The sequence below is a fragment of the Pelodiscus sinensis genome, chromosome 6, assembly GCF_049634645.1.
Source record: "Pelodiscus sinensis isolate JC-2024 chromosome 6, ASM4963464v1, whole genome shotgun sequence".
Taxonomy (NCBI): Eukaryota; Metazoa; Chordata; order Testudines; family Trionychidae; genus Pelodiscus; species Pelodiscus sinensis.
In genome coordinates, this window is record NC_134716.1 from 20,038,335 (window position 1) to 20,052,825 (window position 14,491).

The 14,491-nt window shown below is 40.8% G+C and overlaps 1 protein-coding gene across 10 annotated transcripts in view; it reads right to left on the reverse strand.

The window, feature by feature from the left end:
* The window catches only part of ADAMTSL1 (ADAMTS like 1), a 707,788-nt gene that overhangs the window by 125,776 nt on the left and 567,521 nt on the right, over positions 1-14,491 (reverse strand). For all 10 annotated transcript variants that reach the window (XR_012904618.1, XM_075931513.1, XM_075931510.1 and 7 more), the window contains one exon: positions 3,048-3,349. Coding sequence is in view for 9 of the 10 variants with exons in the window: in XM_075931513.1 (XP_075787628.1) it covers positions 3,048-3,349 (302 nt within the window). In the remaining variant the exon portion in view is untranslated. The remainder of the gene's footprint in view (positions 1-3,047; positions 3,350-14,491) is intronic.

Genomic DNA, 14,491 nt, shown 5'->3' on the forward strand with positions numbered 1-14,491 from the left:
AGATGTGCTATTTCGAAATAAGCTATTTCAGAATAACTATTCTGGAATACCGTATTTCAAAATGAACATGCAGTATAGATGTACCCTATGTGTGAAATGCCAATTTCTTTATATAAATGCTATAGGCCCAATTCACTGGCATGATCTGATTTACCACAGTAGCACAAAGGAGGTGCAAACCTGGCTCAACTGTCTCTAGAGGGGCTCCCCCAGGCTATATCTACACAGCACTGACGTTATTCTGAAATAACAAAGAGTGTATCTACACAGCAAATAAATATTTTGAAATAATGGTGAGCTGGAGGACTTCTTACTTCGACTCCTGTAATCCTCATTTCACGAGGAGTAAGGGAAGTCGAAGGAAGAGTGTTCTTCCTTTGACTTCCTGTTGTGTAGACAGTGCCAAAAGCTAAATTAAGCTATTTCAACTTTTTCCCTGCTGTGTAGACATGTTCTCAGTGCCATGGAAACACCATCATGGCTCTAACATGGCCTACCATCTTGTATGCTATGTGTGGAAAATGGGATGTTGGCGAGAAAGCCCTGAAATCCATTTAGTTCCTGGCTACCAAACTGGCTTCCGAAGGCTATGTCCATAGGATATTGGCTTCAGTAATTGGTTCCATGCAACCTTCAGGCTTACCCTATATCAGGAGAACATAAAGGTGGCACAAAACCACCTGCCGGCCAGCCCAGCCCTCCCCAAAGTCTCACATTTAGTGAATCTCAGCAGGCCAAAATAAACTGCCCCTATATTTTTGATAAGCCAATGCATGTAACTGAAGACAAGTTTTTAATCAATACAAGAACTACTGCTTATGTTCTCCAATATTCTTCTTCCATTACTCGCCAGAAAGTGTTGCAAGAAAGTACCAACAAAAATTAAGAAGAGACTGCTACTTCCACTTTCTAAAGGACACTTACTTGAGGTTCGCTTCTCTCAGCTAACTTCTATGCAGTATTTATTGCACATTATTTCACTGTAATGAAACTGTCTTGCTTCAAAGTTTTCTCATTCAAAATACCTATTAATTCATGAATTGGAAATTAAAATGTAACAAAATGTGGGGGTGGGCATGAATCTAAGAAGTTTAAGTTCACTTTCAATATACCATCAAATGGGATTTTGCATGTTTATATCTACCAGAATAGTGTAATTGTTACATGATATTTGATGACAGCTCTGGGAAATGCAGCCACTAACTGCAGACAAAATTACTAACTAGTTCCTTCTGGTTGCTACCTCTCCAAGGTGAAAGGTTACTTCTATGTCTATCCTATTTCATCTCATGAGAATAGAAAACAATAAAGTTATCTTGACCTGCCTTGCAACTGTAGCTACAAAAATTTTAATTTAGAATATATTTCTTAATCTGGTTGACCAAATAAAAAAATCTCCTACATAACCATTTTCGTCAATAATCAAAAGATATTAAATTGATAAAGCAAAATGCTTCCATCGTAATAATTTATGTATGTTCTATGTGAAAATGCACACACACATACACACACACAGTATGTATTGAAATTGTTTCTTTTTTGGTTCAAGTAGATATTACATGTGCTATTCAAGGTTCTGGGTTCAAATAAAACCATTACAAATCATTATTGGTCAGTCAGACTCAAAATATAGTGGTTGAAGTCAGCATTTGTCATCAGTAAACATGCTCTGGTATTAGTTTCCCTTAAAAGTAGAGAAGGAAATAGTATAATTGTTGGAGAACTGTCTATTAACCACAATCAAATGCCAAGTACTGTAGCCAGCAATGTATAATCACTTTGTGAGATGATTTGTATCTTTTTCTATCTTTTGGATCCTTTTCAATCATATTTGACAGCTAGAGGAACAATATTTAACCAACTATTAAACTTCAACACACTACTGACCTTTTCCTTTTACTATTTAATACAAAAATTATTCTTTTGGCAAGATTATTTATCTGCATTCTTTTGTAAGCAGCCTGAAAATTACCTTTAAAAGGGCAGCAGCTGGAAAATCCTAGAATTTTAAACAATTGCAATGGGAACATTTTTCAGAACCAGTTGGACAAAAGATAGCATGAACCCAAATTAATAGAACACACTGTGCTAATAAACAACATAATATGCATAACCTGTGACCTTTATCAAACTTCAGACTCTTGAAGTACCAAGCTTGTTAAACTTTAGGCAATCAAATGGTTGGCTATATTTTTGCCACATGTTTTCTTTTTGCACTGGGATACAAGCTAATGTCAGTTGGTGGCATAAGCTACAGAAACCAGCAAAGTCCTTGGTAGTGTAGTAAGCAAAAGCATCTGCAGTGGCAAAATGATTTGGTTCTGTATGTCTCTGCATACGTGGTCATGTCAAGAGACAAGCACAGAAAATTTTGTTACTTCATCTCATAGGCTGTTTTGTGGTATATTTTTGTGTGCCCATAAAATGTTAGGATGCAAACCATGGTCTACACCAGAGAGTTATTTCAAAATAATTAGCTTAGCAGCCACACTACCAAGTCTGTTATTTCGAAATAACAACTCCTGATTTCCATGAGGAATAACACTTATTTCAAAATAGTTATTTTAAAATAGCGTTAGTGTGGACGCTCCACTGCTGCTATTTCAATATAACTACTCCCCAGAGTCATTCAGAGTAATTACTCCCTAGTGCTTCCTGGGGCTGTGAATTGAGGTAATGTGTCCACATTTAGGGAGCCTGCCTTGGACTAATTTCAAGGCTGTAGTGTGGACATGCTATTTTGAAATATCTATTTTAGGAGTTATTACTTCAACATAAGCTATTTTGAAATAATTTCCTAGTGTAGACATGCCCGAAATAAGAAATGTAAACAGAAGTATTAGCTGCATTAATCATTCACAGCTGACAGCAGGAGCATAACATTTGATACTCACTGGATCCAAATGGGAAATACTTTTTCTTCTTAATAGCTTTCCATCAAAGCCTTTTTTTATTGCTTTTTAGGCAATGCCCACTGCAAAGCACATGACTGTATGCAAGAAAAGGGAAAAGCAAATTAACTAGAGAAAAAACCAAATTGTCCTCACCTCCACCACAGGATTCTGAGCACTCAGTAAAGCCCTCATATTCCCAGTCATGGAGTTCATCAAAATCCTGCAGACCCCCAGGGATGAGTTCAGTTTCCTCAGGGCTAGATTCAGCAACTTCCCCACTGCAGGGGCCACTGTAACAGGCTCGTTGTGATGCAGGTTTGGGACCTTCACATTCATCGATAGGCAGGTCAGCCACAGACTGAGAGAAAGACAGGATCACCTGACACTTCACTAGCCGCACCTGGCTGCCTGCTCCACATGTGACACTACAGGCAGACCAGGCTTCAGGAATAAATCTGTAGTAAGCAAAAGAGAGGGCAGAGTAAGCAGCAATGTTCCCTTGTCCAACAACGGAAACAAGTGCCGTATCTCTTCATACGAGTGCTTCTACAAAGTGCACATCCCAACCGTACGATTTTGACCTTAAGGACCTTGGGACAGTATAGTAAACTCCTCACTTAACGTAATCCTGATCCACCTTGTTTCATTCCTTGGTTGCTGATCTATTAGAGAACATCCATGTTTAAAGTTACGCAATGTTCCGCTACAAGATTATTTGAGTCGTCCCGCTCTGCCCACCTGATGTTCCAGCCAGGAAGTGGGGTTCGGGCACCGGGGCTTTCCCCATTCTGCCTGTCCAGCATTTCAGCTGGGCAATGGGCAAGCCTCTAACCACACTTCCTGGCAGGAGAGCCAGGTGGGCAAACGGGGCAAAGCCTATGACCCAAGCCCACTATGCCCCTGCCTCAAAGAAGCTTAATAATCATCATTGGTGAGTACCGTATTCAACTGCTTGTTTCAAATTATTTAAAACTCATACTGTATTTGTATATAATGTATTCTGTCTGGCGAAATTTTTTTTCCTGGAACTAACTTACTCCCCCATTTACATTCATTCTTATGGGGAAATTGGATTCACTGAATACCATTTTTTTTTAAAGTAGCATTCTCCAGGAAAATAACTACAACATTAAACAAGGATTTAGTGTATAGTTCTAACATCCCTCTCACCTTGTTCCTTTCTCCTCTGATTAATACATCCTAGATTCAGAATCAAGGGTATGACAAATAGAAGACACCTATTGCATTATCACATCCATTTAAACCTAAATATATACAGTATAACACACAAACAGACAAAGAAAGAAATGCTATAGTAAAGCATCTAGGATAATAAGAACATATAAGAACGGCCATACTGAGTCAGGCCAAAGGTCCATGTAGCCCAGTATCCTGTCTTCTTACAGTGGTCAATGCCAGATGCCCCAAAGGGAGTGAACAGAAATAGGTAATCATCATGTGATCTCTCTCCTGTCATCCATTTCTGACAAGCAGAGGCTACGGACACCATTCCTACCCATTCTGGCTAATAAATATTGATGGACCTAACCTCCATGAATTTATTTAGTTCTTTTTTGAACTCTGTTAAAGTCCTCCTCCGCAAGGAGTTCCACAGGTGGACTGTGGACTGTGCACTGTGTGAAGAAAAACTTCCTTTTGTTATTTTAAACCTGCTACCTGTTATAATAACTTTTCCTTATTCGCTTTCTCCATACCTGTCATGATTTTATAGACCTCCATCATAACCTCAGTTAGGTGCGTTTAGACAGCACCCTTCTGTTGGAATAAGCGACACAATTTGCGCAATGCAAATTGCGTCGCTTATTCCAAGTCTAAGTAGAAAGAGCTTATTTTGAAATTTGGTGCTCTCTACACAGTGACAAATTTCAAAATAAGGAACTCTTCTGAGAAATCCCTTAACCCGCATGGAATGAGGGTTACAGGGACGCCAGAATAGCATGCCCGCTATTTTGGGAAATAGAGGGTGCTTACTGCTTTTAAAGATGCGGCATTGCTATTTTGAAGTATCCCAAAATAGCAATGCAGTCTAGACTTATCCTTAATCTCCTCTTTTCTAAGATGAAAAGTCCTAGTCTTTTTTTATCTCTCTTCATATGGGACCTGTTCCAAATCCCTAATCATTTTTGTTGCCCTTTTCTGAATCTTTTCCAATGCCAATATATCTTTTTTGAGATGAGGTTACCATGTTTGTATGCAGTATTCAAGATGTGGGTGCACCATAGATTTATATAGAGGCAATAAGATATTCTCTGTCTTATTCTCTATCTCCTTTTTAATGATTCCTAACATTCTGTTTGCTTTTTTGACTGCCACTGCACATTGAGTGGATGTTTTCAGAGAACTATCCACAATGACGCCAAGATCTGTCCTTGAGTAGTTATAGCTAAATTAGTCCCCATCGTTTTGTATGTCTAGCTGAGATTTTTTCCAATGTGCATCACTTTGGTTTAGTATCATCTGCAAATTTTCCCACCTCACTGTTTACCTCTTTCTCCAGATCATTTATAAATAGGTGGAATAGGATTGGTCCCAGTATGGACCCTTGGGGGAAAGGCTTTCTGGAAATCAAAGTACACTCTATCCACTGGATCCTCCTTGTCAACATGGTTGTTGACCCCCTTAAAAATGATTTCCTTTTGGGAATAGGAGTTGCTCTATAAATGCTACCTACTATTATATAATTTTACCTTGCTCAGCAGTTAATAAAAAAAATACCAGCAATAACTTCAGGGATTTATGGTTTTGGTCAGCTTTCTAGACCCAACTATTACATTTTGAGTTCTGGAAGAATAGGTTTCCTTACAATCACTGGCCTCAAAACCAGACAGAAATGTGGTGGGGCTGAAAGCAAAAAACAAAAACAAAAACATTCAGGGGTTGCCCTTAGAAATTTATTCACAAAGAGCAACCTCATAATTCAGGTGGGACCACCTAGTCCAGCACCCTGTGGACCTGACTTGCCCTGAATGAGGGGATTTGCCAGACTAGGGGAGTTCCCTCTCCTCATGGCCCATGCCGCCCTGCTGCCACCAGACTAGGGCTCCAGCCTGGCTCTGCTGCTGCCAGGGCTAGAGAGGCATGGCAGGAACTCCACAGCTGCTTGGCTCCATGGTCCCAGCAGAGTTTGGGGCCAGAGCTCCAGGGCCATCGCTCCCTGGCCACAGCCGGAGCTCTCCAGCCACTGGGACTAGAACTCCCTGCCAAGCCACCCCGCCCCCCAACACTGGGCCCCCCGCTGAGTTGCCAGTCCCCACTACTGTGTTCCTGCCCTGCCACCAGACCTTCTTGTTCCTGGGCTTTGTGGTCCAGGAATATCCACGGTCATGCTGGACCATGGATGTAGCCACACCAGAGAGTCCCAGTTAAGGGAGGTACAGCCTGTAATATCTGAGGGTATGTCTACACTACCACCCTAGTTCGAACTAGGGTGGTAATGTAGGCATACCGCACTTGCAAATGAAGCCTGGGATTTGAATTTCCCGAGCTTCATTTGCATAAGCCGGCCGGCGCCATTTTTAAATGCCGGCTTGTTCAAACCCCGTGCCGCGCGGCTACACGCGGCACGGGCTAGATAGTGCGGAATGGCTTGCTAGTTCGAACTATCTAGCCCGTGCCGCGTGTAGCCGCGCGGCACGGGGTTCGAACAAGCCGGCATTTAAAAATGGCGCCGGCCGGCTTACGCAAATGAAGCCCGGGAAATTCAAATCCTGGGCTTCATTTGCAAGTGCGGTATGCCTACATTACCACCCTAGTTCGAACTAGCGGGGTAGTGTAGACATACCCAAAGAGAGTACTGTTTTCCCATATACTAAACCTGTGAAGTAATTATGAGGTTTTCAATACTATTTTATAGTCATCATTGATTAATGTTACTTACTGACTAAATCTTAAGAGCATGGACTTGAAAAATGTTTTGTTTGGTCTACAACTAACATCCCTATCTTTGCTCATGCAAGGTGCTTTTCTGCATAGGAGTGATAAAGACTATCTTGCAGACTAAGTTAATGGAACAGATTTACGAAGAAGCAAGTCCTCTATGAAATAAGAAGGAACTGTGGTGTTTCAGAGACTACGCTGTGGTAAATACTGGTAAATGTTGCCTTCGCAATTGTGTTAATAAAATAAATAATAAATAATAATAATAATCCCTAGAAGACTGAATTGTGGACCAGGACCCTACTGTGTTAGCTCTGTACAAATACAGAACAAAATATACATAGAAAACTAGAACTGAAAGGGACCTTGAGAAGTCATCAAGTTCAGTCCCTTGGCCTCACAGCAGGACCAAGCACCATCTAGAATGGATCATCCCTGATAGATGCCTATCAAACATTCTCTTAAATATCTCCAATTATGGAGATTCTGCAACATCCCTAGGCAATTTAATTCCAGAGTTCAACCATGACGATAGTTAAGAAATTCTTCCTAATGTCCAACCTAAACCTCTCTTGCTTCAATTAAAGCCCATTGCTTCTTGTTCTATCATCAGATGTTAAAGAGAATAATTTTTTCACCCTCCTCCTTGTTATACCTTTTTAGGTACATGAAAGTTTTTATCATGTCCCCTCTCAGTCTTCTCTTTTCCAAACTAAACAAACCCAATTCTTTCAGTCCTCTCTGATAGGTCACAATTTCTAGACTTTAAATCATTTTTGTTGCTCATCTCTGGATCTTCTTCAGTTTCTCCACATCTTTCCTGAAATGTGCCCAGAAGTGGACACAATAATCCAGTTGAGGCCTAATCAGTGCAAATGGTCTCTGTTTCTAAATATTTTAATGAATTAATATAAAATGTTTTACAAACTTCCTATGTAAGTATATATAAGTAATACAAACAAAGAGTACACTTCTCTGGCACTTATGGTTCTGTCATATCTAAAGTAATTTCCTCCCTTCCTCTATGCAGTTAAAGTGATGCCAAATTTTCCCCAAAGCAACAATGGAGTTGGCATGCTTTCCCAAAATGGATTCTGAGGAGATGGTGTCCTTTCTTCTTCTCTTCCCCTCCCTCTTTTTTAGAGAGCTCACTCACTATTTCACTGATCCACTCTTAAGAGAAGTGAAAACTGGAGGGAGGGCACTTGATGACCCTGTTCTGTTATGACTGACCTTATAGTGTTGGAACGTAGGTGTCTTGGAGTCCAGCTCTGGGAAAATCTGAAAGATTCAACCCCTAGTGGGTGTCTTTGAATGCAATGGAACTGACAAGCCAGTAAAAGGGGAGGGGTTGGGATTAAAAGTGGAATACTTGATTATAAAATGTGTTAAATATTTTCTTGTTGTAAACAAAATGATGTTCCCTTTAGCTGCTGGGCCATGCACAGCCTTTCCCTACTACAGGAGTTTTTTAGGCTCCTTTGCAAAATGACTGAATCTGTATTAAAAGAGGCAGCATATTTTTCAATACAATTTCTTACGTGTTGCTGTTGAGCATAATGCCAGGGACCCATTTTAGCAAAAAAGAATTTTGCTGTAGCATTTAGTATATGTGCAAGGTTTATAATAATATGATAAATACATCAGGCTAAACTGTGCACTGGATTTGAATGAGTAGCCCCATCGACTTCAATAGATTTACTCTGGCTTGATGAGATTTTGGCTCATTGGTTCTTCAAAATAGCTAGCGAACCTTGATGAAAATATAATTTAAGGAAATGTGGGAGTTAAAAATAACATTAAACAGTGCTTGTACGTGAAAACCTACCTGACCATGCCAATTGGATACACAACCACTTACCTACTTTGTCTACGACAAGCACTGTTTGCACATGTAGGCTTTTGCATGTAGAAGTAAGTGCAACTGCAAAAAGAACATTAAACAGTGCTTGTACGTGAAAACCCAAGCTGACCATGCCAGTTGGATACACAACCACTTACCTACTTTGTCTATGACAAGCACTGTTTGCACATGTAGGCTTTTGCATGTAGACGTAAGTACAACTGCAAAAGTGTGGACACAAGAATATTTCTGAAAACAGGTCCTCATCAAATTCAATTTTAATGTTTCCAGACTCATACTCAAAACACAAGATGACAGTTCTCTTCACTGTCTCGTGCTATGCTGTGTGGTATTTTAGATTGCTCCCTTAGTTTAGATAGAATGATAGAAGATCTTCTATAATTATATAAGGGAATTTCAACATTCAACGTGGTTGGCATTTAAAATGTGGCTTTTTAGCAAAAAACGATATAATTTATAAAAACAACATAATGGACTTGGCTATTTTAAACAGATATTGGTGGTGACAACATCCATACTTTGTTTTGGCATGAAGTAAGCACATTAATTTAACTTCAAAACTCCCTTGCGGGCAGCCGAGCAGCAGTGGATACTTTGCTTTGTAAAAGTAGCTGCTGGGAAACTGGAGCAGTTAGGCTGAAACTTGGAGCCTGATCCATCATTCACAGTTTATCCGTAACTTCACTGGACATGGGAAGAGACCCACAAATGGCTCTCTTGTCTGTAGGTGAGATCCAGAACATTTCATGTGACTGGACATAGATGGGGCTCTGTGGGAATCTGGATATCCACAGGTACATTATGAAGACCCAGAACGAAGAACATGCATAATGTAAGGTGAGGATGAAAACCCCTTTTCCTTTTTCTCAGTATCATGCCTGCTTCTGTTCCCTGATGTTTCCTTTTGTTCCTTTATGCCATTTTTTTTAAAAATCCTCTTTGGGTTACCCTGGGGTTCAGATAAAGATCTGGTTGCTCAAACCTTTGAAAAATCACAGGTGTCAATTTAGAAAGTGTGATGAGGTCTGCATACCACATACTAGGCACCAGGGTGTTAATGCCATGCTGTGCGAGTAGGAAGTCTTGTCCCCTTCCAGCTGTACTGGGCATGCGCGAAGTGCTGGGCCAGCATAAAAAGGAGGAACTCTGCTTAGTCTGGGCTAGATAGTGGAAAGGAAGGACCTATGATGGAAGCTCCAGCTGAGACCCAGCCACAGACTCTGTTTGGGGAAGCTGTAGACCCTAAGAATGGAAATAAGCCTCCACAGCTGACAAAGCACCAGGGAGAGACCTGCACTGAGGAACCTGGAGATCCTGAGACTTCATAGACTGTCACACCATGGAGTATCGTATTCAGTGACCCAGGGAGGGTGAGCGATTGGTATCTCCCACCTGGATGAGCTCAATATGTTTCAGTGAGCTTCCCTGATGAATCAGTGGTCCGCCATTCTTCCACTACCATGATCCAGGGTTGGGGCCTGGTTGAGATGGATGGGCTTGGGCTCGGGTTTCCCCTGTTGGCAGCCTTTTTGGCTCTGGCTATTAGGCCACACTGCCCTGTAGTGAAGGACTATGATACTGACTCTGGCTCTCACGCCACTTTGCCATATGGCCAAGGGCTGTGATGCTGACTCGGGCTGTCAGGCCACACTGCTCTGTGTCTAAGGGCTGCGATATTGACTCTGGCTAGTAGGCCACACTGCCCTTGTGCACTGAGACAAGTGCCTTCACCCTGGGCCATGGATGGCAGGGGTTGTGAAGTCTGAAGGTCACCCCATAGATTTAACTGCCACACATATCCAAAATCAAGCACCCCCAAAATCAGTGACTACTTTAGAAAATGTTAAGTGATTTGCCCAAGGTCCCAGAAAGCATCAGTGATCGACCCAAATCTCCTGACTGCCAGATCTATTTTTAACCACAGGACATCCTTTCCTTCTCAATAAGTGACACTTTTCCTCTAATGTACCAAGCTAATGCTACAGCATTATCACAAAGAGAGCTGCACGCCTCGAGGTGCCATAGTGAAAAGACCCACATTTTAATTAACTTTAACACATTTCTGATCTTTTATGTAGCTGCATTTATGGCCTAATTGGATATGTTTAAACCTCCCCACCAGAAGTTTTCCCTGCATTTGCTTCTTCTATTCATTCTGAAATTGACGGAGAGAATAGGTGACAGATTGGTCCTGTAGGTAATATTTGCACGTGTCATTGATATATTTGGGAAAAATAATAAATAAATCCACATGCTTAGTATTTTGTCTGTCAGGAGAACTTTTAGTTCAATTTTAACTGCTAATTAGTCAATAATTTCTATGTACAGATATCCAAAAGATGCACTATTTTAATAGGAAAAATAGAATAAACTATACATGAATAGTTGCATATACAAATCTTATTTAAAAATGTGAAATAGTTCTTAGGTGCTTCTGGCACTCTGGTCTTTCTGTCTGTATGCAATTCCCTGGGTTCTGATCACACAGATGAATGTCAGGAATTTCCTTTTGTTTCTTACTGAAGTGGTCCCATCACTATGCTAGTGCCATCTGGCATCCAGACATTATTGTGTGCCCTCTGTTATTTATGGCTCACACCAAGATTATTTATCGCAACGTTTTAAAAGCTGGGAATCATGTTAGCGTACAAAAATGTTTTTCAAGAATTTCATAGCAAAATCTTTTAAACAAGCCCGCAAATCTTACAAAACCAATACATTAGAAAGAGTAGCCCAAACCTCTTCAGTCATGGCTGTGGCTCTTTATGTGTTTGGTTATCATAGGGTGTTGGTGTAAAAGTGAGACCCAAAGAAAAAGCTCTCACATATTATTGGCACATCCCTCATGTAAGATTTTCTGAACAGTGGCAAATGACCATTTTCAAAATGCCCAGCCTTCTATAGTTTTAATAACTGTTATGTGCATTTTCTAGGTTTTTTTCATTTTAGGTTCATTAATAGCAATAATAATAATAATGAGTTAGACAACTTATATTTTATAATAGTATTTCAGGAGCATGTTAAGATGAAATCCTATGGCCTGTGTTACACATGCTTGGAAGGATTAGATTTTTGTTGTTGTAAACATAAACATCAATTTCACCATTCACACACTAACTAATAAAACCATTTCTACTAATGATGATAACAGAAATTTACTGATAGGAAGGGTATTAAAAATGATAGTTGAGAGTTTAAAGGTTAAGAACATCTGGGTTTATAGTTTGATATGTGATGTTGGCAATTTATATTTTAATGGTGTTAAAACTATTTTTGGATCTCAATTTACTGACACTAAAAAACTATTCAGTGATTCCAAGGCAACACAGACCATAAGACTTCCCCAAAATAATTCTTAGAGCGGATTTTTTAGAAAAACATTCTATCTTGAATCCACTTGGCAAATCATTCCAATGTTTAATTACCCAAATTTTCAAAAATATAAGTCCAATTTCCAATTGTTTAGCTTCAACTTCCAGCCATTTGATAGTTAAACATTTGTCCACTACACTTAAGATGCCATTTTAAAATATTTGTTCCCCATGCAGATACTTAGAGTCTCTAAGTAAGTCACCCCTTAACTTTCTATTTGTTGAACTAATCAGATTGAACTCTTTAAAGGAATCACTATAACAGGTTTTGTAATCCTTTAATTATTCTCCTGGGCCTTTTCTGAGCCTCGACATCCTCTTAGAGCTGGTTGCCTGATCCATGTGAAGGGATCCACCCCATTGTTCTCCCTCCCCACAATTCCTTTGCACACCAGAGTCCGGGGGGGGGGGGGCAGCCTAGTAGATTTTGTGGAGTGCAAACACAGACTCCCCAATGCGAGGGGGGGGGGGGCCCTGAGCCTCAGAGCCTGATTCCAGACAAGCCGGGGGTCGCATCTGGCCCTCTGGCCTGAGATTCCCCACCCCGATTTAAATTAATAAAAATTCTTAAAAACAAACATTGATATTATAAACAAATAAAACTCAAATTCTGTCAAGCCTAATTACGCAGGAGATTAAACTAGGTGATCATAACAATCCCTTTGGGGGACTGTATAGTTTCTTCATCAAACAGATCACTTCATTATTCACAAGTCTGCCATTCAATTGAATAACCAGGACTCCTGGTTTTAAAAAAGCTTTCTCCTTTTCTTCCCCTCATATCCATCTCTTCCCCTCCCTTAGTTTCCTAATGAAAAGGGTAGGGGGCTCAAATAAATTCAAGAATAACAAAACAATAATCGAGGGATACTAGAATATGCACACTGTGGCTGTTTTGAGGCACACGGTTCCAGCTCATGTCTCAGTATACTCAAGAGCTGTGTACATTGACTGTCTGATTCACTGTTGTGTATTACTGGGTACTTTTAAAGTAATGTTAATGTTGGTGGTTCTTATGTAATTCCTACATGTTAGAATCTGACAAGTGACTGTATAAAATCAGCAATTTACACCATCTCAATTAGTTGAGAGTAAATTTTGTTCAGTTTTTATACAAAAATACAGCTTTGGATCTGAGAATTAAGGTGTGCTTCTTCTGCCTGGTGCAGAGCTCTTTTCAGGGTCAGGAGCTTAATTTGGTCACTAAAGTGAGCAAATATGACTCTATATACACCTAGGGTATGTCTAGACTACATGCCTCTGGCGACAGAGGCATGTAGATTAGACTACCCGGCATAGGAAAATGAAGCAGCGATTTAAATAATCGCCGCTTCATTTAAATTTACATGGCTGCCGCGCTGAGCCGATCAGCTGTTTGTTGGCTCAGCGCGGTAGTCTGGACGTTCTGTGGTTGACATCAAAGGCATTTGTCGACCTCCCAGGTATGCCTCCCAGGTCTCTGATGGGTAGTCTAATCTACATGCCTCTGTCGCCAGAGGCATGTAGTCTAGACGCACCCATAGAGAGCAGGTCTGTTCCATGAAAAGGTAACCCAACCACACTTTAAATATTTAAAAATTCTTAGCTTCCTTTCCCTTTTGTAACCCAAAGTCTGTTTTTATATAATGGTTCTTATACTCAATTTTCAATATTTTCTCTGCAACACATCCAACTTTTGTTAAAATCCAGCCATGCTGCAGTTCACAAAGACCTCATATTAACATTTAAAACAGAATATACTAATATATAAAATAAATTAACAGGTTATTTTCTCTAAACCCATGTGAATATTAAATTCTGGGCTTGTCTACACTAGGAAATTATTCTGAAAAAAAAAGTAAAATTGAAAGTGTGTGTCCCTACTATGGGGAAGAATCAAAATTAGTCAGAATTATTTCAAAATAGCACATCCACACTAATTGGAGCCTGCCTTGGACTTAGAGCCCCCAGAAGTGCTCTGGGGAGGGTATCAGGAGGGGTAGTACTTCCTGTGTCTGCTTGGTCCGCAAAGCTGTGTCGTGCTTTTAGGGGCTCTTCTCCACAGCCACATCTCACACGCCACTTCACTGCCTCCCCCCTCACGGTACACAAAATATACACAATGTGCTCTGGTTGCCCATGCAGATGCCACAGGACTCACAACATGGAGCCGAAGCTGCTGCAAAGCAGTGCCAGGCTTGTGGGCCTTGCGCACACCACATTTCCCACATGCTGCTCCAGCAGGATGAGGACCAGCCCAGACGGCAGGCCCTCATCACCCAGGTCTTGGCGTGCCTGCTGCTGCAAATGCCCCTCAATCCCCTGGACGCTGTGGAACACCACTTCTGATGGAGAGAGACCAGTTCGGACTGGTGAGACCACATCACCCTGCAGCGATGGAACGACCAGCGGTGGCTCCAGAACTTTTGCATGCAGAAGGACACCTTCCTGGAGCTCTGTGAGCAGCTCACCACTGCCCTCAGGTG